At 45.0% G+C, this 25,574-nt stretch overlaps 1 protein-coding gene across 1 annotated transcript in view; it reads right to left on the reverse strand.

The window, feature by feature from the left end:
* Window positions 1–9,148: 9,148 nt before the first annotated feature.
* arfip1 (ADP-ribosylation factor interacting protein 1 (arfaptin 1)) overlaps window positions 9,149–25,574 on the reverse strand; it is an 18,115-nt gene continuing 1,689 nt past the window's right edge. Inside the window, exons 2-9 of the mRNA XM_030788101.1 lie at window positions 19,162–19,260; window positions 16,322–16,430; window positions 14,947–15,048; window positions 13,620–13,732; window positions 12,650–12,871; window positions 10,674–10,831; window positions 9,626–9,800; window positions 9,149–9,337 (exon numbers count right to left, since the gene is read on the reverse strand). Of these exons, the coding sequence (XP_030643961.1) occupies window positions 9,182–9,337; window positions 9,626–9,800; window positions 10,674–10,831; window positions 12,650–12,871; window positions 13,620–13,732; window positions 14,947–15,048; window positions 16,322–16,430; window positions 19,162–19,254 (1,128 nt within the window). The 5' untranslated portion in view covers window positions 19,255–19,260 and the 3' untranslated portion in view covers window positions 9,149–9,181. The remainder of the gene's footprint in view (window positions 9,338–9,625; window positions 9,801–10,673; window positions 10,832–12,649; window positions 12,872–13,619; window positions 13,733–14,946; window positions 15,049–16,321; window positions 16,431–19,161; window positions 19,261–25,574) is intronic.

Here is a 25,574-nt window from a genome sequence, read left to right on the forward strand (position 1 = left end):
TGTGTATGTCTTGTAAAATGGAAACTTTCCTACACTGAGACATGCACTGTTTTTAAATGTCATGAAATTTCACTGAGAGGGTGTGAAAAGGTGCGTGTATTGTGCATTATGCGTGTGAACGTACTTTTCAGTTGTGTGTGTGTGTGTGTGTGTGTAGTGTTCAATACCCTCTGTGTCCATCTTAGATTTACTAAGTCTAATGACCGTAAGAATCAATGCATGACTGCAGAGTGTTATTTAGACACCCCCCCCCCCCCCACACACACACACACACTGACACACACACACACACACTGACACACACACACTCACACACACACACACACACTGACACACACACACACACACACACACTGACACACACACACTCACACACACACACACACATACAGACACACTGACACACACACACTCACACACACACACACACACACACACACACTGACACACACACACACACACACACACACATACAGACACACTGACACACACACACTCACACACACACACATACAGACACACTGACACACACACACACACACACATACAGACACACACACACACACACTGACACACACACACACACACATACAGACACACTGACACACACACACACACACTGACACACACACACACACACACACTGACACACACACACTCACACACAACTAGGCAGAGCATCGCTCACAGCTCCTTAACTGAAAAGCAGTTTGCTACTTAGAACAATTTGAAACATTTATCAGAAAAATAATACAACATTAACAAACTGCTTTCCAAAAACCTGCATACCCAGTGCATTATGAAGCTCACACAGAACATGAAAGAACATTCCATACACGGTTAAAAACCCTAAGTCAGCTGACATGTTGACTGACAGAGAAGACCAGAGTGACATGACCCACTAATAAAAGCTTATTACTGCATACAAACTCTGACAATGCCTTAAAAAACTGACCTCACTGAACTAAACACCCTCCAGCTGAAGCAAAGAGTCTCCCTCAAACAACGATGCTTCCGGAAAATGAACATCACAATCATCCTTAACTGCCACACAGCCCAATTTCCATGACAGTGTGGAAGTCTTCAGTCATGTTCATGTGTGATGTGTGTGATGTGTATGGGCTGGTGTAAGGTGGTTATGGACTGAGTGCTGAGGTTAATTAAACCCACCGCGCCGTGAGAACACTGCCTGCTTTGACCATTCTGCTGACGACTGCAGCACGGAGGATTACACACATGCAAAACGCTCACTCTTCACACCCCCCCCCCCCCCCCCGTTCCCCTGGTAAACCCGAGGAAAAGCCCAGAGAGACAGATCCCACTCAGGAGAGACCTTACATAAGGGGACGGGCCACGTGCAGTTTGGCTACTGTATTACAAAGCCGTTATAAGTATGATATAAACGCCAAAAGACATTTACCACAGCCTGTGAGGAGTGGACCTGTGAGAAGACGTTGCCGTAGGTTCTACTGGCCAGTACTGCTTTGATTGTCAAAGAGGCCACATGGTCCAGGACAGGAAGTCAACCAAAGCCCTTTCGACTGATGGAGAGGTTCATCACCATCAGCTTTTTAACGTAGACCACAGATGTGTTAAACAGACAGAAAATATTAACAGGCCAAACCCATAATTACAGCCCGTAAGACTGAGAGAGCAGAAAAACACACAACCACACATTCATAAAACCACACACTCACACAACCACACACTCACACAAGCCAAAACTTCTGAGAGAGATGTAAGTGCTGACACACAGATGCAGAAAGAGAGAGAGAGAGAGAGAGAGAGAGAGAATCACAAGATTGGAATTACAACATTAATACTTATTCCTGTCAGACTGCCAGTTCTGGTCCTGCTCAGAGAGGGCGGAGCTTGTCACCGCTGGCAACCACAGACCCCTCAGATGACATTAATACATTCATCTCTAGACCTCTCTACACTGTGGTAACAATGAAACACACACACACACACACACACTGTAAAAATCATCTGTCTTAAAACAGAGACTGCTTTCTACAGGTCTCTACTTTAATAGAGTGGCTGATGTGCAGTGAAGGACAGAAGTGAAATCTACAGAGTGACTTTAACTCACAGTAAACTCAACAACTCTGGTCACATGGTCACACTGATTTCTGTATGTCAAATGTGTGAAAGATTCACTGACCATACAATGACATTTAGAAAATGAGACTAGTAAAACACAATATTACACACACACACACACACACACACACGCAAGTTTTAAATGCCATGAATGTTTTACTCATTTTTATTGGACTCAGATGTGGTTAAACACGTGTATTGGATTTTATTGGTCTAGTTATTGTTGAGCGTCAGTGTCTTGGACAGGTTTATTTAAGACAGAAAAGTTAATTAAATTATCAATCCAAACCTATCTTACGCAAATAAGAGTTCCATTGTTTACTGTTTATCTGACAGTTCCCTCAGCAACGCTGTGAGTATGACCCAAAACAAACAGAAAAGAACTCAAAAACAGTACAGAACTCAAAAACAGGACAGAATTCAGTAATCAGGAGACAATTCAGTAATCAGGAGAGAATTCAGTAGTCACGGGCAGTAAGGTGTTCAGACCATGCTGCTCCGTTTCAGCATGAATCAAAAGTCCTGTCTGCTCCAAGTGTGTGAGAAAAACAAACACCCAGGCAGAGCGCTTCGGCCACGGAGACGGGAGGATGCACTCCCGTTGGCATGGCAGCAGCAGGTGGGAGCTAGGGTGTGGCCAAACAACACCTGATGTTTTCCTGTGTGACATTACCTTCACAGGAAAAACACTACGTCAGATTCACAAAGACACAGCTGATGTCTCCACTGTTGACTCGCTCTAGTCTATGTTGCCCCAGTGCTTAACACTTTGCATCAAGTGTTGCGATGACAGTTTAAACAAACTAAAAGCACAACTATAAAACCAGTCGCCTGATTCACAGTGACATTAACCAAGGTCTGTGCCAGTCATTTTTAAGTAGATACAGGAACTGGGTCCCCAGGGTTTGGTGCACAGAGAAACACAGACTGCCAAAAACCTCACTAATCTAGATTATGAAAACATTTAACCCTTTTGCTAAGGTCTTAAATCCCTTGTAATTCTACAGTTTCTTTCAAGATCATTCCATGAGCTTAGTCAGAGAGGGCGTCCATAAATTGAACTTTCCCTGTTGGTGTACGTTTCCATGGCAACGTGGCCAGTCTTCAGTCCTTCTCCGGTCCCTTTGACCCGACCCCCACGCTAACCTAAAAGAGAAGTTTTCTGTGGCGCTTTGAGCTTTGTTCTCAGGTCGTCAGTGTGTTTGACTCCAATTCATCTCGAAGCATGACAAACGGCCAGGCCAACCGAGGAAGCTGGCTACACAGGATTAGACCTATCCAACACACACACACACACACGCACGCACACATTGCGGTTTCCAATGGCCAGAAGAAAACGCATCAATATTGTGAATTTACATTTATGGTTTTTATAACTTTTAAATAAAATGGCTGTTGTTTGTTGAAACAAATTTCTCGGGTTTGCAGCATAAAAATGGCCATTCCAGAAAACCCGAGATTATGGTACATTAATCAACTCTGCATTCATTGCTTTTTAAGTTTAGACAGACAAACTGATGCCGAAAATCTTTAGCCTTTACACCACTTAACACTCCTGAACAAAATGTCTCGTGAGTGATGAGTATCGTATAGCTTTGTTCAGCATTTCTCAGAATCAGTTAACGACAGAGTAATCACCGTCACTCAACCCTCACACACAAAATGAAACAAATCCGAAACCAGTTATTGATAACTTTGGCAACATCTTACGCTAACCATCTTTGGTCCGTTTGAACTGGTTTAAAATCACCTGTCTCACCAGCAGCCAAGAGCAGTTCACACGTGTGATACGCAATTAGACACAACGCACATAATCACATTCTCACTCCTTCTAAGAGAAGATTTCTCCCCAGACAACATGTGGAAATAAAACATCAGATGTAAGCGCTCAGTTTCGTAAGGCTACGTTGTAAAGTAATATTTGCATGTCATGATCATGTTTCTCTCTCTCTCTCTCCCTCTCTCCCCGTAAGAGCATCATGTGCTTCGGTACACACGTCCATGACGGTACGGTCACTAAGCTCACATATTTAATTCTGTCACCAACTACTGAAATCGATTATCATTTTATGGCCAACAGAGCAGTGGACCATGTGAACTCATTCCATTCATTTACTCTGTTTTAAAGAGCCTAAGTAACCCTGACAACAAAATGAGTCCCGTGATGTCATGCCACACAATGGCAACCGCGGACATCGGTTATAAACGGTGGACCGGACCAGATTCTGACAAACCAACAAGTCACTGAAGGACCAGGTATAAATACAAACTTACCGTGTTAGGATACGATGGAGAAGTATGACTACATCCATTCTGGGCTTTCAGCGAGTGAGGTGTCCGTTTGTCTCTGATGCAAGGAGTGTCCGCACTGCCCTATCCGCGTGCTTTGACGTGCAGACACTTCTGCAGTTTGGTCTCAGCAAAACCTGCAGGATATTTCAGAGGGCGGGCGCAGTACCGGGGCAGCGGCAGCCGCAAACGGGACGAGCGCATGCGCACACTTGGCTCAGAACTGCTCAGGTGTAGCAGTCGCTGCCGAACGACCGACCGGCCCGACAGTAGCCTAGAAATACAGTCTGAAACGGTGATGTCAAACTCCAGACCGCCGCAATACAAATTTATCCATTTACTCCAGCGGAACAACGGAGCAAAGACGGTGGCAAGGCAGAACAGAAAAAATATTCATACGTGTGCGCGTATATGTACGCACGCACACACACACACACACACACACGCACGCACGCACGCACAAACACTAACCTAACAACTCATTCACGGTGTGTGTTTGTACGCTTTGAATCAGCAGACCGGACAGGATCTGAAAGACAATGAGAGTTTGAACTTGGCTTGTCTTTCGAACAATGCTGAGGGCACACGTTTACCTAATCGCCTGTCTGTCTGTTCTTTTCCCAGCAAACAATTAGTGCTACTTGTCTGATCATTTTTAATACATTAGCAAATGCTCTGTCATGCTGATAGCCTATGTTAATGCACTTAGAGTTATGACGCTGCCCGCTCTGACTGCAACCGCTTTAGCAGGGGCGACCACTCTGCTCGGCACTTAGGAAATCACATGGGATCCGCTAGGCACTTTGAGATCAATTGTTGGAGATAATAGGTTATAGATGCAAACCAGGGAGACGTTGGAAGTTAAGTTAGGTAACCACGGCCTCTAGCGGACACATTTGTTACTTACAGAATTTAACACGTGAAATACACGGACTTTATGAGCGGAGTTATTCTCATTGCCTGATAAGACCAGGCTTTAAAAAAAAGTGTGTGTATATATATAACTTATATATATATATATATAAGTTACTTAAATAGAATTACAAGACAATAAGTTTCAAGTTTATTTAGAGCCCAGTATCACTGTTTACAGTTTCAAAGGGCTTTACATGCCACAACAATCAAAAACGAAACAGGATGGCACCCCCTGACTTAATCCTCATGGCGGGCAAGAAAAAACTCCCCAAAAACCCAAACGGGAGATGGGAAAATGGGAGAAATCTTGAGAAGGACCACAGAAAGAGGAGAGCCCTTCTTGGCCAGACAGGTGTGCAATAGGTGCCGACCCAGTGGGCAATTACAATTTCAAGAACACAAACAAAGGGGATGACGATGCTGACAGGGGGATGAAAGATGGTAACACCAGGATGGATCAGTCCAGAGGGCAGGAGGAGTCAGGAGCACTGGTATCTCAGGAGTAGCATGTGTGGCTCGACAGAGAGAGTGAGTGAGTGAGTGAGTGTGTGTGAGAGAGAGAGAGAGAGAGAGAGTGAGTGAGTGAGTGAGTGAGAGAGAGAGAGAGTGTGTGTGTGAGTGAGAGAGAGAGAGTGAGTGAGTGTGTGTGAGAGAGAGAGAGTGAGTGAGTGTGTGTGAGAGAGAGAGTGAGTGAGAGAAAGAGAGTGAGTGGGAGAGAGTGAGAGACATTGTTATAGACATGATGTGACTGTAAAAGAATTCTTTAGAGAAATGCAGTTAAACCCAGTTCACTTTTTTGTTTGTTTGCTTGTTTTGTTTTGTTTTTTTAAAGATGCATACATTTTGACATGAGGCCAGGCTGCAGTAGTCCTTAGGAAATTCTGGACATTTTTAAAAAACTGTAAACCAAAGTACCTGATAGATATTCTAAAAGACCATGTTGGTTGGTCCCAGCGGTAGCTGTAGTCTGGGGCTCTGGGAGTGTATTCCTCCTCACTGTGGACTGAATATGTGTAATAGTCTTTCTCTTGCAGCTGGAGCAGACACAGCATCATTTGCCTGATGGAAATCGTCTGTGCAGGGAGGCAGGGAATAAACTCAATAAAACCTGTGCTTTCCAGTCAGTAATCATTCTGCCGTTTGTCACTTTTCCTCCTCAGAGGCTCTGAGTTTAACAGCGAGTCTGTCCCTCATTCATTCAGAAGGATCAATCGAGTTCATCACCATCACTACTGGCACGGTGCCCTTGACATTATAACCCACAGATTTAATCATTTCTCAGTGTCAGTGTTCAGCGCACGGTCAGCCTCCGTAGTCAGTCTACACACAATGAGATCCCAGACGAGACAAGCGTCTTATATTCTCAACCATGTGGTCATTTCACACACTAAACACATGGATTCATTCATACCACCCATGGGCAAAAACCTAATGTGGTTTTAACACATACAGTACTTTAAAAACCCTGCATAAAGCTTACACGGCATGTATGATTTCTCCAGATAAAGTTTGTACCAATAAATATATATTTATATACAATATATATACACACATAATGGTAGAAAAAACCCAACACGTAACCAGGAGTATGTGAAGAAAAAAGGTTTATTTTTTTCTTCACTGAAGATGGAACACAACATTCAAAAGGGTTTGTTCTCTCCCCTACCCCATGTCTGAGAAATTAATCTGCTCCATCTTTACAGAAACCAGTCTTCAAAAAAAACCCACACAGCAAAATTCATTTATTCCCAAAGTAAAACACAGGAAATTACAAATATATAGATATATATAGAGATATATATATATATGTATATCTATGTCTGGACAGCTGTGTCTGTACACACAGCAGTGTCAAACAAAGGAGCAGAACGCAGATGGAGAAACTGTACAGAAACAAACAGACTGGTCTCAAACTAAAAAAGAAAAAAAAAAAACAAAAAATGAACGATGAAAGATGATAACCAGGGGTTTACTGATCAGTCCGTCAGAATCCTCTGAGCAGCGCAGGCTTCTCCTTCAGTCAACGTCCATAAAAACAAACACCGCAGACTGATCTGAGAACAGTGACGGGGTGGTGCGCTGACGTCAGATTTAACAGTGTGGCCTGTTACACTGCAAGACAACCAGCACAAAACGCTTCACCACCCTGAGTTTCACCGTTCATCGGAGGAAATCTGAGCTCGCGGGAGACAGGGGTCCCATGGATTTTAAAAACATAAACCAAACAAAGAAACAAACAACATTTGTGCCTTTGGCTGGAATTACAGACCCACACTTAAACTAAACCAAATCATTTGGTTAGTGGCGAGAACATTCATGATGTGTCCTGATTTCTCAAACATTTCCCAAATGCACTACAACTGACAGGTGAATATTCACCGACTAGATCAACCAGGATCTACGGGAATGGTGAAGTCTGACACAAAACGGAGAGATCTGATTGGTCAAATTGACCTGCTTGCAGAGAGTTCTTGGAGACTGATCTGGACCTGGCGCTGTTTGGAGTAGAACCCAGAACCACACAGACAGGTTCTGAGGATGCTGGTCTTTCTGTGTACACACATCCAGTTCATTTGGTTTACGTTGTCATACACAGCGTTTTTCTCACGGTAAAAACAAAGTGAAGGTGAAGAATTCCTGGTACGAGTGCACGGGAACAATATATCGGTAAAGTGTGTGTGTTTGGTCCATACAGAGGTCGACAGTCTTTCACTGCGTGTGTGTGTGTGTGTTATAGTTTGTGCTCTGTATCTGAACAGAGGTGAAGTGACAGAGAGCAAAGGCACATCATTTGAAGCCTGACCCTCATTCCTCGGGGGGGGGGGGGGGGGGGGGGGGGGGGGGTGAAGAAAACATTCACTTCACTGACTCATCCACAACTTTAACACCACAAAGGGAGGGGCCTCATTTTCCCTCTGCTCCTCCCCCCACCCATGCAGCTCATTACCAGTTAAAAAAAAAAAAAAACTCCTCCAGTTGAGTGTTATCATAATTTCATTTACTCTGGTGTGTGTGAATCAAATCAACAGTGAGTTTACACTCTCAGTGTTAATGTCACTCAGGCTTTCTGCTCTCCACCGCCACTCAACACCCTCTGTTCGACTGAGCTCAGTCCGGTCACACAGAAACAGGGCGTGTTTTGGTCAGGTGACCAGGGTTCTGTCAGGCGGGCTGGGGTTGACTGGGGTCAGGGCAGGTGCAGAGGGAGACTAGAGGTTTTGGGGGAATGGGATGTGAGGGGATCAGATTTAGGGTTTTCTCTCTGAGACACACTGAGTGGACATGCTGTTCACTTCACATCAGGAATCTACATTCATAAAACGGGGCCTCAGACCCCACACAGGCAGCCAATCAAAACAGTCCCTGTAGTTTACGCATCCTTCAGTATCCAATCAGATTTGTCGGATTCATACAGCATAGAAAGTGCACGTCCCATGGTTTCCAAAACACAGACAGCACACGGGCAGTCGTTTTCCCACATGATAGAGTAAAAACAAAAACAAAAACAAAAACAAAAACACTCCCTCAAGGACAGAGGGAGAGCACCTCACTTTAAAATTCAACTTCCTACGTTCAAAGAAATAAACATAACTCTGTTACTCTTTAAAACGCTCTTTTCTCATTTGTTTTTCATTTCCTGAAAGGATGTTTAGTGTCCTGAAATGAGAGAGAGAGAGAGAGAGAGGGAGAGAGAGAGAGAGAGAGAGAGAGAGGGAGAGAGGGAGAGAGAGAGAGAGAGAGAGAGAGAGGGAGATAGAGAGAGACTTTTTTTGTTAAAGGAGTGAACAAATTTCTTCTTTCTATTTCTGGAGTTGTCACCTTCTCTTCACTTCCTGGAACATACCAACTCATTCTAAGTGCAGGGGGCAGCGGTTCAGTGCTCCTCCAGCCAGGACGGGGTGTCCCCTCCGGGCATTTTGGGTTTGATGTGGAACTGTTTGAGCGTCTGTTCCAGCTGTTGTTGGTTTCCAGCATAGTACGCTGCGATGGCGTTATGAAACAGGACCAGCTGGTTGTGCAAAACCTTCACCTGAGGAAAGGTGAGGATGAGGAAGTGGTAGGTCAAAGGGTCATGTTACAAGATCTTTTCTTCCTCAACTTAGGAATGGTAACAGCCACTAAAGAAATACAATATACTGTTGTATAACACAACCAACGTCAACCTAAAAAACTGTTTTTGATGACGCACTGGTCAGTTACGGGGTTGATGGTTTGCGGTGATCGTATTCATTGCAACAACAAACTGGTTGGTATGTGTTAGTGCAGAAAGGGGGGAAAGTGTCGCGTCAAAACGTCCCCTCAAAAGCAGGGCCCGTACCTTGTTCTCCTCCAGGAATTTGAGTTTGATTGACACGTCATTCCGCATCTTCTCGTACTTCTCACGATGGATCTGGAAGCGCTGCTGGGAAAGCTCGATCTTGGGCAGGGTGTTGGCGTCCCGTGGGCCCAAATTCAGCTCCTCCAGGTCAGTACGGTAAGCGTCATATTCCACCCTGTTACGGCAGGACAAACAAACAGGAGGGACGCTCAGCACGGCAAGGTTATGGGAGGCGCTCTAGTGGACGTCATGTCACTGATTTTTGAGGAGAAAAGCACATCTGAGGAGTGTAGAGAGAGGACATCCTGGGACCTTCATCCTTCAGAGTTGATGGTTATTTACATGGAACAACTCACAGAGGCCTTCAGAGTGACAAGGGACAGACACATGTAACCACATGCAACTGTTATGTCACATTCACATCACTCCACATTCACATCCACATCACTCCACATTCACATCCACATCACTCCACATTCACATTCACATCACTCCACATTCACATTACTCCACATTCACATTCACATTACTCCACATTCACATTCACATTACTCCACATTCACATTCACATCACTCCACATTCACATTCACATCACTCCACATTCACATCACTCTACATTCACATCACTCCACATTCACATTACTCCACATTCACATTCACATCACATTCAACTATTATTTCACACTCACACTATCTGACATGATTGTATGAGACAGATATTCAGCACAAAACCCTTAAATTTCACAGCACAGGATCCACGTGCAGACCAGCCTATGAAAGATGTCTGTCATTATATCCTTATTTCTGTTTTCCCAAACATTGTTTCACCTATTCATAAATGATCACTGACTAGCGGCCCTGAGTCATGACAGACATGGGGGATAAAACACAGAGTTAAATTAAACCAGTGAATTAAACCAGTGAATTAAACTACAAACAACACTCTGAGGCCAAGACCTTCATCTTAAAGTTAGGTCAGTCAGTCTGTCAGTGTCCGCGGGTCTGTCAGTGTCCGCGGGTCCGTTGATGTCTGTCGTCCTGTCTTACCTGGCGACCTCGTACTGTTTGACATTGATCAGAGTGTCCTCGATGGTTTTGTCCACCAGCGTGTTGACGCTGGAGATGAAGAACTGGATGGCTCCTAAGAGAGTTTCTCCATTTTTGGCCAGAAGCTTTTGGGTTTCAGCGTTATATCCAAACTCCTCCTAAAACAAGGTTTAGATACGCACATCTCTTAATCATCATCATCATAATCATCAGACAGTGCACACACACACACACACACACACACACACACACACACACACACACACACACTCACACAGACACACACTCACACACACACAGACACACACTCACACACACTCACACACACACTCACACACACTCACACACACACAGACACACACAGACACACACAGACACACACTCTGCAAACCAGCAGAATTCAGGGGTGGTAGCAATTCAACATGTAACTTTCAAAGATGAAAAACGCATGCACACACACACGCACGCACGCACACACACACACATAAAATTACAGAGATTTTATGAGGACTCTATGTGTGACTGCACCTTTCAAACCTGTGACAGATTTTATGCAAGGCCACATATTTACCCACACGTCTGAAATGAGTGCGTCTGTGGTCGATAAGACACATGAATAATGAACAGGACAGTAATGTGTCAGTCATAAAGACATCAAAAATAAAACACAAGGAGATAATTAAATTTAAAAAAAAGTATGGAACTCATGACGGTAGGCGTTTGGGCTTGTGTTGGATTCATACATAACGACCGACCGTAAAACCCCAGGTCATGACTAATGCATCTCAACAACGTTAAAATCAGTCCCTCTGACCCAGGCAGACCACTGAGTGTGATTTAAAGAAGCAGCAAGCTGACACGTCATAAATAAAACAGTCTGGTAAAAAGAGCCAGCAGAAAACAGATGTGTCTTTTATTTCAGTAGGACAGCGCACTCCACCAGAGACTGAATGATCCGCTTACAACACCCCGCCTCTGCTCTCATCTCCAGCCCTCTCACATTAAGACCCTCAGTGTTCTTATGTTCTCCTGTGTGTTATGGTTCACATTAAGACCCTCAGTGTTCTTATGTTGTCCTGTGTGTTATGGTTCACATTAAGACCCTCAGTGTTCTTATGTTCTCCTGTGTGTTATGGTTCACATTAAGACCCTCAGTGTTCTTATGTTCTCCTGTGTATTATGGTTCACATTAAGACCCTCAGTGTTCTTATGTTCTCCTGTGTGTTATGGTTCACATTAAGCCCTCAGTGTTCTTATGTTCTCCTGTGTGTTATGGTTCACATTAAGACCCTAAGTGCTCTTATGTTCTCCTGTGTGTTATGGTTCACATTAAGACCCTCAGTGTTCTTATGTTCTCCTGTGTGTTATGGTTCACATTAAGACCCTCAGTGTTCTTATGTTCTCCTGTGTGTTATGGTTCACATTAAGACCCTCAGTGTTCTTATGTTCTCCTGTGTGTTATGGTTCACATTAAGACCCTCAGTGCTCTTATGTTCTCCTGTGTGTTATGGTTCACATTAAGACCCTCAGTGTTCTTATGTTCTCCTGTGTGTTATGGTTCACATTAAGCCCTCAGTGTTCTTATGTTCTCCTGTGTGTTATGGTTCACATTAAGACCCTCAGTGTTCTTATGTTCTCCTGTGTGTTATGGTTCACAGTTACGTTAGACTCTTTCTCCGTTAGCTCTTGGAACAGAACCCTGCTCTTCATGTTCCCATTGGATATCACTACGTTATCATATCGAATGACTATGATATCACTACGTTATCGCGGCGGTGGCTCTGTCGGTCTCTGGAGGCGACAGGTGTGTCTTCACGGCCAGAGAGCCCTGTGTGGACGGACTGGACTTCTGTTTTTTAACGTCCTGATGCTACAGCAACAGAGCTTGGAAGTGGACAGACGTCAAAACAGAAATGCTGTTGGCATGTGTGTGTGTGCACGCGTGTGTCTGTGTGTGTGTGTGTGTGTTTACTCACATGCAGTTCGGGTGATTTGAGACTGAGGTCTGCAAAGGCGTCTCCCAGCTGCCGCTGCGTCTGCATCATCTGTGTGAGCTGATTGGTCAGCGTCTGTGCCAGTTTGATCACATGTTCATATTTCCGCTTGTTGTCTCTGAGAACCTCGATCTGAGCCTCCAGCTCCAGATCCACCGTCCGGGAACCGCGACCCAACTTCTCCGATAATATCTGCTTAGTGCACTGCGAGGAACATGAAGAGAACTCAAATCAAAACTAGCGCTAATGTCAACGAAGAGATGGTAATGTTGAATCTCTGCTCTCGCAGACAGAGCGAACAGTGGAAAATCACACGGTGAAGTTTTACTGTGAACACGGAAGACTCAGTCTTCTCATGTCTGCTGCTGACAGTCTTATTCGTGTGTAACACAGGGCATAGTGCTGCTGTGAGTTCTAACGTGTCCAGAAAAAGCAGACGGGTATTGGGCCTAACGACCGAGGACTGTCTCCTTTATTATCGATTCTTCTCAGTGACTTGAGACATCATCAGTCAGGAAAATAAAGTCAAACCAGTCAAATTCCCAGTTTAGATGAATGAGCCTGATGAGGTGCTGACCACTGATGTCTGAGGCCAATCACTGTTACAGCAGCATTTCACACATTTAGTAATCATATTCACACTGTATGGATGTGTATATGAGAACGAGAGGGCAGAGTGTGTGTGTGTGTGTGTGTGTGTGTGTGTGTAACAACAGCCACAGATGGTAGGATGGCAGAGGAGAATAACCCCTGTGGAGATCTTAATTGGATTGGAGAAAGACAGGGAGAGAGAGAGAGAGAGAGAGAGACAGGGAGGGAGAAAGAGAGCGGGAGGGAAGGAGGCAGAGAGAGAGAGAAAGAGAGCGGGAGAGAGGGAGGGAGAGAGAGAGAAAGAGAGAGAAAGAGAGCGGGAGAGAGGGAGGGAGAGAGAGAGAGAGAGATGTTCACCCACTTTATACGTGTTGATGCTCCATTTTCTGACCAGTTCCAGTTTCTCGAGCGCTGGGTTTCTCATGTCATCTGCCAGCACCAGAGCCCCACTCTTTGCCTGTCCTTTATTGGCATCTGAACAGAAAACAGCGAAAGTCAGCGGGAAAATCAGTCTCTCGACACATAATCCACACCATCCTCCTATCCTATCACTGCCAGGACTGTCGACAATGTCAAACCACTGAGAGGCATGTCTGTTTGGGAGCAGGGTTGCTGTTCGTTGCTCCCGAGAGGAAACTATGGCAACATTTCAAAGCACAAGGACATTTCTAGCAATACTAGCTAAACGCTACAGAGAAAGATGTAAAAGTTTACCTTTATATTATCATTACGCAGTCGTATGATACAATTCATGTACTTCTGATAAACTTGCTTTTTGAAAGTGCAATAAAGTGAACACATGCAACAATAATAGCAATTCTCTACAACTTTAAAAGTGGAAATCAGACAGGAAGCAGTTATAGATTTCCAGGGAAATGAAGAGGAACTCCTGAAACCTGCAAGAGCACTAGATTAAAGTCAGCAGAGTCAGCAGAACTATAAGAGGGATTAAGATTCTGCAGCAGAATCTTCTGGAAAAAACTAGAGACAGGGAACAAGCAAAAGGGGTATTATCAGCATTCCATCATATGTCTCCAGAACATATGAACAGAAGAGTCAGGCAGGAGACTTCAAAAGATCTGTGTTTATCAGCAAGCAAACCAGCCACAAGCAACCGGAAAAGCGTTCTTCATGTTGTCTGAAATTACTGCATCCACTAAAGTCCCAGATTCGAGGAATGAAAGAGAGAGAGAGGGGGACAGGGAGGGGGTAGGAGATCGTCTGAGACAACTGTGCAAAAGATTTGATTGACAGGTCTGTGGACCTGGGAGGATGTTGTTTTAGGGGCTTTTTTTTTTTTTTTTTTTTGCTGCTCTTCACGCCAAAATTTCCACTCCACCATCAAATGCAATAATGCCTCTGTTGAAACCATTCTTGGACTCAAGAAAACACATTTAAACGGTCCGCGCAATACTTCACACATAGTCTCAACGCTCTGAGTTGTTCTAATACAGAGTGTGCCGCTCTTCATCTGAACTGAAAAGCAAATCATCGTGAATGGTTAGAACGGGAGCTATTGCCATTCAGTGGTTCAATTTCGGTGTGGTTAGCGGCACCAACATCATCGGTGTTGCTAACGTTAGCGGCGCGGCGAACGTTAGTTAGCGCGGGGGGCAGAGACAGAGAGAGAGAGAGGGAAAGAGAGAGAGAGAGAGAGGGTGTGAAGCGGCATCTCTCACGTGAGGTACCTGTCCCGCTCTCCACCTGACTATCGCTTGCCGGCCGAGCTAGCCGGCTAGCGGCCGCAGGACTGGGAGCCACGGTGGGGGTCGTGGGCTGGCTTGCTGATCCTAAAAATGGCCAAGGATTTTGATAACCGATTAATGAGTCTGGTTATCATCGCTGGTTAAAAAATAAGACTGTCAAACTCAACTGAACATTCACGATTTTCCACCGTTCTGGTGAGAAAGAGAACATATAAGTAACAAGGGTCAGTTTTTAGAAACCGGCATTTTCTCAAGTTCACGGCATCTATTTACGTTTACATAACACAGTCACGTCATCCATTTCTGCTGAAAAGGCTCAACAGTTCAGCATCATTTTGGTGGTAAAAAATAAATCGAACTGCGCCGTTTGTTGTCGTCGCTGTTTGGTTTTGTTCGTGTTCGTTTCTATCTGTCTCGCTTCTTAACATCAAATACATGTTAATGTCTGCATTGATTCAACTCTCATTTCACAAACTGTGATCCTCCTAACGGCAGGAACTGTCAAACTGGGGAAGTAACCGTAACAGTTCTCTGACTTCAGAAACACGTTTCATAAACGCACTTGACGGAGCATGAGCGTGCTGAGAGGAGCTCGCGCACACCAGCGTCAACAGGTTTCTATCCGGCGAATTAATTAACATACACATTTATAACAACGACACAGTAATGAAAGGGGGAGATGGCTAATAAATAAAGATCACAGACGACTCATTAGATGCGCCAGGACGTCTCCTTTTTCAAATTCAAATCTCACCCTCTCCACCCACCCATTCATACGGGGCTGGAGAGTTGTTGTGAGGGAAAGTAAACGAACACAGGCTGATTTTAAATGGGCAAATAGTGCACGCGCGCGTGTGTACGCATGTGTATGTTTGTGTCCTGAGAACAAATGATGGGGAACAAAACAACACGCTCTAGTTTTAGTAATGACATCTGCAAGGAAATAACAAAATCAGTGGACAGTCTACTGCAAATGCTGACGTTGAATATTTATGTGCAGTACTGATCACTGCTTAAATCAAGCCAAGGACACTATGTCTTCATTCATTTAGCTGACGTTGTCGATTGGAGCAAGCTACACGTTTTCTCTGCTGAAGGTCATGACCTTGGAGTTAAGTGTGTTTCCCAGATTGACTGCAGCAGAGATCTGTTGTGCTCGGGATTTGAACCTAAAACCCTCAGGTTACGGAGCTGCATCTCATAACCAACAAACCACTGTTTACTCTAATGTACAGATTTAATGGGCAGAACTTCAGATGAAAAATACATTAAGTGGAATAGTAAACGAGACCATAGATAAACATGTCTGAGAATTGCATTATAAATTACTGAACTCTTTTCTGATTGGACGACGTACCTCTGTATGGTCCCACTTCAACAATGCCTTCAGTAGTCATTCCTAACTTGTCAGGGATGGCGTGAGTCTGCGACATGATTGGTCCAGAGGGCACAGCATGTGACAGGTCCTGGAGAAAGGAGAACCACAGCATCACAATGAGAGTCAATGTTGCTGAGCAACCAACTGAGACTTCCCACCCACTACCAGGATGTAGCCATTTTTCCTCCGCCATCTCTAAATACAGGGCTTGGCTTAACCTATGAACTAATACACAATGCAGCCATAAAAACTGTTATCTTAAAAGTCTGGCAAAGAAATACTATCAGTGAGAAAATTTATCTTCCACCCACATGATGTAGATTACACCCACATTCAAATGAATCAACAGTGTCATGTTGCCCACACTGTCAAATATTACAATTCAGTGAATAATTAATGTGGTTTTATGTAGAGGGCCAATATTACTAATGTAAATCACAGCATAACTTCACACCCATGCATCCTCCACTCCCCAAGGGGGCAACATTCTTTTATGGCTGGGCATTAACTATAACCGTTGGTTGGTGCCACAGTAAAAAGCCCTGGGGGGGGGGGGGGGGGGGGAGGGGCAGGGTTTACTGGTCTACATATGACTGACTGCACTGGCCCCGGCACTCACCATCTGTCAGCATTTTAACATACAGATTAATGGTAAATTTTCATGTGCTGTTTCTGCCATGTCTAATCCGACAGGCTTCAGTGAGCATGCCCAGTCTGAGAGAGACAGGCTTCCCTATAGCCACGCCCACAACTACTGGCCAGACGAACCGTTTTCCTTTAAACCACATCACAGGCACTTCCATCCGTCCATCCATCCATCCATCCATCCATCCATCCATCTACTTATCCGTCTATAATGAGTGTAGCGGAGTGTAGTCCTGCTCTGTGTGTGTGTGTGGGTACACCCCCCCCCCCCCAAAACACACCTTCCCAAAACACACACATTTAAACATATTACCTGCTATACACCACTTCTGCTGGAAGATCTGAGGTAAACAAACCATATCTTCAAAAAGTTCCAAGAAATCCGCGGTGGATTTGAGTGGAGTGATAGGTCCTCTTGTTGAGTCAAAGGTAAGTATTAAGGGGGGAATTTGGGAAGCATTGTAACTCACAGGAACGTTTATCAGTAGAGACAACACAGAGTACTGGTGAGGGAGGGGGTCAGATTACTGACCCAAACACAGTGAGAGAGACTAGAGGACTCAGCAGAGCTAAAGCCTCTGTGTGTGTGTGTGTGTGCGCGCGCACGTAATATGAGACAATGCCAAGAACCTGTCGGTCTGACTCTGGACTGATCACACTAACCTCAAAACAAACGCGCACGCGCACACACACACACACACACACACATACAGAGTTTTACAGCAGAAATCTCTCATACACAGACATTAACACAGCTGAGCTGAGTTTCAGACACAGCTGCTGGACAGTGGAGAGTGATGCAGCAGGTGAAGTATCAGGTTAACAGTGATGTCACGTGATGTGTGGTCCTATCAGGAAGGTTGTTTGTTGACTTATTGTTCGCTTTGCTGGGAGTTGTGGTCATGTCTCTGGGACATGTATGTTCAAGTGTAATCTCACACAATGAGAGCGCACACGCATGGACATATGCACGCACACACACACACACACACACACACAGAGAAGGGAGTGGTCACAGCATCTCAGCATGCAGTGAGGGACTGACTGGTCTGACTGGTATGGACTCAGCATGCAGTGAGGGACTGACTGGTATGGACTGCAGTGTGTTAAAGAAAATTGTGTCAGGCGGACACTGTGCAGCTTTCATAAAGGAAAAGGACATTTGTTAACCTTAAGTGTGCCTTAGTAATTAAAGCTGCAGTTCTGTACACACTCTCTCCCTCTTTTTCACTGTTCCTTATCTCTCTCTATCATTCTCACTCTGCCTCTCTATCCCCATCCCCCCAAATTCCAAGGAGTGTCTCCTCCTTTCAGAAAGAGACACCCCCAAAAGGATAGCAGCACCCCCTGTCTGCAAATCAGATAAAACGCCAGACTCTACTATCCTACAGTTCAGTTCAGCTGCGCTAAGGTTCAGCTCCGGTTGAGATCCGGTTGTATCAGCCGTAATGTAAGTCCGTCCGTTCTGTCCCACTCGTCTCCACCAAGAATCGTAGAAGTACTGAATTTGAAGAGTATTATTGTACTTGCTACTTTAATGTTGTTATTTATTATATGTATGGCTAATGAAGAGTTATTCTGAATAATTTCTAGGCTCAGTGTTCAGAGCGCTAAGCTATAAATAGAGGTTTTCAGAATATTTGTAATTTTACTGGGTTCAGGTTCCAAAAGAAGGTTATGGTTACAGCAAAGTGATATTAGTATTAAGTCTAATATTCACAAAGGACCATTAACCAGATTTTCTCATACCATTGGCACAACATATTGTACATGTGTGTGTGTGTGTGTGTGTGATTAGTATGCCTATGTGGGCTAGTGTGTGTGTGTGTGATTAGTATGACTATGTGGGCTAGTGTGTGTGTGTGCGTGAGTGATTAGTATGCCTATGTGGGCTAGTGTGTGTGTGTGTGATTAGTATGACTATGTGGGCTAGTGTGTGTGTGTGTGTGAGTGATTAGTATGACTATGTGGGCTAGTGTGTGTGTGTGTGTGATTAGTATGACTATGTGGGCTAGTGTGTGTGTGTGTGTGTGTGTGTTGGTGCACATGTTTGAAAGCTCTACCTCTGAAACACTCCTTCATGATTCTGGTCTGTCCAGTAGGAGTCTACATGGGGTGTGTATGTGCACGTGTGTGTGTGTGTGTGTATATATGTGTGTTTGTGTGTAGCCTACCCTCTGAAACACCTCTTCGTGACTCTGGTCTGTGTCTCCGTTGCTGGTGACTGAGATCTCCGCTGCTGGGCTTCTGTGAGACTCCTCCGTCATGGTCACCTATAGCACACATACACACACACACACACACACACACACACACACACACACACACACACACACACACACACACACACACACACACAGTCAGAACAGTTAACACACTCCACTGTCAAAGCTGAAGAGCAGACACAGACTTGACTGGTGTAACAGAGCTGCCATCCAGTGGTCACTGCATGCTGCTTCGCCCATGGCCAGGGCTCGCACGCTCACTCTCTGTGTGTGTGTGTGTCTGTGTGTACTGTCCTGAGTGTGTGGGGTGTGTGTGTGTGTGTGTGTAAATAAAAATGTGAAAAATCACTAACTTCCAGTTCCACAGGAAATACTTTACATAAAGGGGAACAACAGAACTCAGCTCACAACACACCCATCAAACACACACACACTATCTGATTAGACTCAGATCATTAACACAAAGACAATGGATGCCACAGTCCGCAAACACAATCTGTGTCTGACTCAAATAAAAAAAAACCAGCCAGACAACGGCGCTGATGCCACGGCAAGAACACACAGCCTGGTTTAGACCTTGGTTATCACCACAGAATCATCACTGGTTTCCATGGTAATGGGTTCTGAAAGATTTCTTTTTTGCCAAGTTCACCATCCACACTTCTCTCCTCAGTCTGTCTCAGCGCTGACATTTCAGTCAAAATCAGCAGGCACTGACTCCGTATTGGCCCATAATATTATTCTGATGATAGTTATACTTTAATTTTGTTTGATTTCACTGCTGAGGATTGATAGGAGATGGTGTGAACACATGGATATATGCTTAATAGGCCAGTGAGCTGTGTTTCTGACTGGTCAGATGTGGAGTGACATCATGTCAGGAAGACAAGCTCACCTGGATGGCAGTTCTCCTCAGGCTCCTTCACACTCACATTTAAACGGTTTATGAACCCCATACCGTTACCGTGACAACTCAGACTTCTGTTAATCTCAGAGCTCTCACCTCTCTGCAGTGAATGAGGGATTAAGAATCTCACGCTTCCACTCGGTCATTTCAAATGCAGCCCTAATCCAGTGTAACTGACCAATCACTCCATCTCTCCAGTAAAAAAAAACAAAACAGTGGAAGTGTGTTGATCATAAATGTGCTTGGGTCTGACTGTTTTGATGTAGTTGAATAGATAAACCACACTCTGTACATGATCTGTTGACCGTGTTTATGAAGTCATGTGGCTCCTTTCTCTCACCCAGCACACGAAACAGTTCTCTTCATATCAGCCATCATCCAATCAGGATCAACCTGACAGTCATCATCCAATCAGGATCAACCTGAGCCAAAATGCTCAGGGATGCTTGGTTACTGGGCGACTGCATGGTTACGGGGCGTCTCCACTACTAACTCACGTACTCAAGAGTGTATCAAACATCCGCTGTTACACACTCCTGCTTGCCCAGTGTTCAGAAATCAAACCTGCGATCATCCAATCACCGGGCTGTTTCCCCAACCTCCCCACTGCCACCCTACGGCACTTAACAACTGTAACCTGAAACCTATAGAACACGACAGAATAACAAGCTAGTTCACCCACACTCAACACCACCAAGGCCAGAGAGAGAGAGAACAAGATAGAGAGATAGATAGAGACAGAGAGAGAGAACAAGATAAAGAGATAGAAAGAAAGAGAGTGATAAAGAGAGAGCAAGGCAGAGAGATAGTGAAATCTACAGAGAGAGAGTGAGAGAGAAAGAGAGAGAGATAGAGTGAGAGAGAGAGAGAGAGAGATAGTGAAATCTAGAGAGAGAGAGACAGAGAGATAGAGTGAGAGAGAGTGAGAGAGAGAGAGACAGAGAGATAGAGTGGGAGAGAGTGAGAGTGAGAGAGAGAGAGAGACAGAGAGATAGATAGAGAGAGACAGATAGAGAGAGACAGAGAGAGAGAGATAGAGTGAGAGAGAGAGAGAGAGAGAGACAGAGAGATAGAGTGAGAGACAGAGAGATAGAGTGAGAGAGAGAGAGAGATAGTGAAATCTAGAGAGAGAGAGAGAGAGAGACAGAGAGATAGAGTGGGAGAGAGTGAGAGTGAGAGAGAGAGACAGAGAGAGAGAGACAGAGAGAGAGTGAGAGAGAGAGAGAGAGACAGAGAGACAGAGAGAGAGTGAGAGAGAGAGAGAGTGAGAGAGAGAGAGAGAGAGAGAGGGAGAGAGAGAGAGAGAGAGAGAGAGAGAGAGAGAGAGAGAGATAGAGAGAGAGACAGAGAGAGATAGAGAGAGAGACAGAGAGATAGAGAGAGTGAGACAGAGAGAGAGAGATAGAGAGAGAGAGACAGAGAGAGATAGAGAGAGAGACAGAGAGATAGAGAGAGAGAGAGACAGAGAGAGAGAGAGAGAGACAGAGAGAGAGGGAGAGAGAGAGAGAGAGAGAGAGAGAGAGAGACAGAGAGAGAGAGAGAGAGAGAGATTAGGATCGGTATTCTCACTCTTCTTGTTGTCACGGTTGCACAGTTCCCTAGCAACAAGCAATGCTAAGTTTCTGAGGGCTATTTAAAATCACTGTAGGTTTACAGAAGTTCCTACTACTCTGTCCAACAATGCAACAGAACGAAACAACTGCCAAGGACAAACCTCTCTCTGACTACGCTTCGCTCAAGTGCCAGGCAAACATCAACCACAGCCTATGTGTGAAGATGACTGTTTGGGCGAAAAACTAACATCATAAAAGAGAAGAATGAAAGAGGTTTTTTTTCCTCCTATAGAAAGTTGTTTCTCTCAGTTCATTGTTCAGAGTTCTGCTCTACGAGTCTAGGATCACATCTTGAGTTGTGCTGATAACATCAGACACTACAGCGAGTTGTCTGAAACAGGCAAACACACACTCTCGCGTGCACACACACACACACACATACACATGCGCGCGCGCGCACACACACACACACTCACATACACATGCGTGCGCGCACGCACACACACACACTCTAAGCAGCATAAACATCCTTTATATAGGACCTCCACCCACTGTCAGCTGACACCTCAAATAAAGATCCAAAAATTTGCTACGACTAAACCCAAGACAAACAGACTCTCACATCATGGCTAACTACATTACAAACACCGCAAACACAGCGCGCACGATGTCTCAACATTCTCACATGATAAATTCCTGTCACATGTTGTTTTACTGCGGCGGAAGACACCCTGTCAGATAGTGCTCCAGAGTCTGTCATGAGCGTCCCGCTGGGCTGAGAACTGATGACAGAGAGAGACCTGAACACTTTTCTCTACATTCAGAGAACCAGTCAGAGAACCGTTCAGTGAGCCAGTCAAAGAACCGGTCAGAGAACCATTTAGAGAGGCCCACATCCCGTGTGTGCGTGAGGGACACAGTCGTTCTGTGAGGAGTCCGTTCCCATCGGGACAGAACCGTTTCACTGCAGGGCCGCGGCTCTGACAGGGCTTCATACTTTTCCCCTCAGCCTCACGCACAGGCCTGAGCCTAAACCTAAACCGCAGCCGCAAAACACGCTCCACAAACCAACCAGGCAGAGAGAACTCCAGGCACTGTGAAACAGGCACTTTGGTCTGACGCACACCACACTCTCACTCCCGGGCCTGTTTGCAATGAGGTGAATAACTCATGTGACCTTGTGACCTTTCCTTCCACTGCTCTGTAAAGCACCACCTGCGTGCTCTGCTCCACTGCACTGACAAACATGTGTTTCTGAGGCGTAATAAGGTGTTTGTTCGTTTCTGAGGCGTAATAAGGTGTTTGTTCGTTTCTGAGGCGTAATAAGGTGTTTTTTTGTTTCTGAGGCGTAATAAGGTGTTTGTTTGTTTCAATCCAGCTGCATCATCCCTATTTGAGTTGCTCTTCATGGATCGCGTGATGATAACAACGACCCACGCCCAACACTCACACTCACAGTCCCAGTCAGCTAACTCAGAGCCACTCCCTGTCAGCTCGGGATCCCAACTCAGCGCACGGGTACCACTGTGAAAGACTGGGAGAGTTCAAACACAGACTGACATGCCGACATCACACCAGAACCTTGGTACCCAGAACCAAGAACCCACAGTCAGTCCCCACCCTCTGTCTGCCCTGCACTTTTTCACAGGACTGTCCCTCTTTACAGAGACACAGTGTGTGTGTGTAATGACCCTACGATGGTTAAACACACGTGCAGAGTCAGCCTAAGTCAAGGTCATTCATTCACCTTTACCAGAAGTGACATGTGGTAACTGCTGGAGTTAATCATCCTTTTTAACAGCACACTGTAAAAGCAAGATCAGAATCACATGATGAAATGTAAAAGGAAACTTTCACAATGTGGGTCAAAGTGGCCTGTGTTGCGTCAGAAAACAAATGAAATAAAACAAAACAAAAACAAATAAATAAGTCATCCCCTTATCAGACTACCTAAATATAGATTAAATAAATAAATTCTAGATTACAATCTAAAGATGAGGTTTTGAAACATTCCACTGACAGGTCTGCGGAGTTTTAACGCTGGAGGGTTAACGTCGGTTTACCGTCGATGCCTGAAGGCCACAGGTGTACCTGGAACAGAGATCTGCCAAGCAAGACCTCAGACTCACACAGTCCCACTGCTCTCAGTTCAGTGTGTTCATTTCAGCCTCCGGGACCTTCACCATCGCACAGCAGCTTTAAACCAAAACCTTGATGACAAAAACTAAACAAACTCTTCCTGTATGCAGTGACACCATTTTCTTCCTCTTATCGCTGTTATTATTAAACGGAAAAACCACGAAAAACAACAACACGGTCGGCCCCTGATCCCAAACTCACATGCGTCACATGGATCCATATCGTGAACGTTCGTTTGAATGGGAGCGCGGAATTCCGACGCGAGCGGCCATCGACTCAGCGAACAGCGGCAGGGTGAGATGACTCTGGGTGTGTCTGTCTCTGACTCCTCAGAAACGCTAACGTGACTCAACAGGGGGCTGGAGTCAGAGAGCGACAGATGACAGAGACAAGGGAACGAAGAGATAACGCATGTTTAAATCCATACGCTCGTCAGAGAGATCCACACAGCTGGCTTACCCCTCAATTTGACTGTTATCTCCAGCCACATTCAAATAAGAGTCAAAGCTCAATAAAGGCTTTTGACATCTGATGGTCACACACACACACGAGGTAACACATCACATAAACAAAGACTCTTGGTTCAGATCTGTCCCTGAACGCCTGAGGCAGGGGCGGGGCAGGGCAGGGGCGGGGGGGTCGAGATGAGACCGGCCCAGGGGTAAACTATGGTACCACATTAACACAAAACCACTTTCATTCACTTGGTCCAAAATGGAAACTTTTATCACCCTTTTATCTTGTTGCGATTATTCAGTCATGTTACTGAACACAGTAAAGACTGGGGCTGGTGCCAAATGGGGAAATACAGCAAATTATCATGAGGTTGTGAAACAAAAAGATTACATCACATTTAAACTAAAGAAAGTGGACATGGGTTACCTGTCTCCATACGACTCTGATTTGAGTGTTCAGGTAGATGGTCACCGCAATGCATTATGGGTAAAACAGCACCTGGGATCCAGTGACACTCCACATGAATGTTTTAAAGGTCCCTGCCGCTTTTATTCCTCCCTGACACACTCACACACACACACACACATAACATCCACAAAAAGAGAGAGAGACTGAACACAGCCACTCTCTCACACGCACACACACACACAGACATGAGTTTGATAACTATCTAAGTGTGAGGGAAGGCACAGAGACAAACTCACAGGTATGCAGAGGAGACAACGATCTGTCTCTCTTTTATCATTTTGGTCTGAACATGTAAATCCACTTCAGCTAAGACCAAAATGACTTCGATTGGGTTCTGGAGAGAATGTCTGCCCAATAGCGTTTGTTCTCCCGGGTCTGTGTACAATCAGAGAGCAGGAGAACTCCCTAGCTCTGGGGCTTTGGTCGCCTGGAAACCAGCTAACAAAGCGACAGAAGGAGAGAGAGAGAGAGAGAGAGAGAGAGAGAGAGAGAAGGAGAGAGAGAGAGAGAGAGAGAGAGAAGGAGAGAGAGAGAGAGAGAGAGAGAGAGAGAGAGAGACGCAGCGAGGGGAACAAAAGCTAAGTGATCAGTTGGGAGAGGAAGAGGACTACCTCTCTGAGAGAGCCTCTGTTTGATCAGTACTGTGGTTACAGGTCAACACAGAGACCCGCTCTCTCTCCCTGTTTCCAAAGATGCTTATCCGTCATGAGAATGAAACTTCCGGAAAAAACCCCGAAACAAACCTTCCAAACAAATAAACAAACAAAACCAACAAACAGCTTCATTTTCAGCAGAGGACCAAACGTTCACATTCTCTGAGGTCGTGTCGAGTGATCTTT

Source organism: Chanos chanos, chromosome 11, assembly GCF_902362185.1.
Source record: "Chanos chanos chromosome 11, fChaCha1.1, whole genome shotgun sequence".
In the NCBI taxonomy this organism is placed as follows: Eukaryota; Metazoa; Chordata; class Actinopteri; order Gonorynchiformes; family Chanidae; genus Chanos; species Chanos chanos.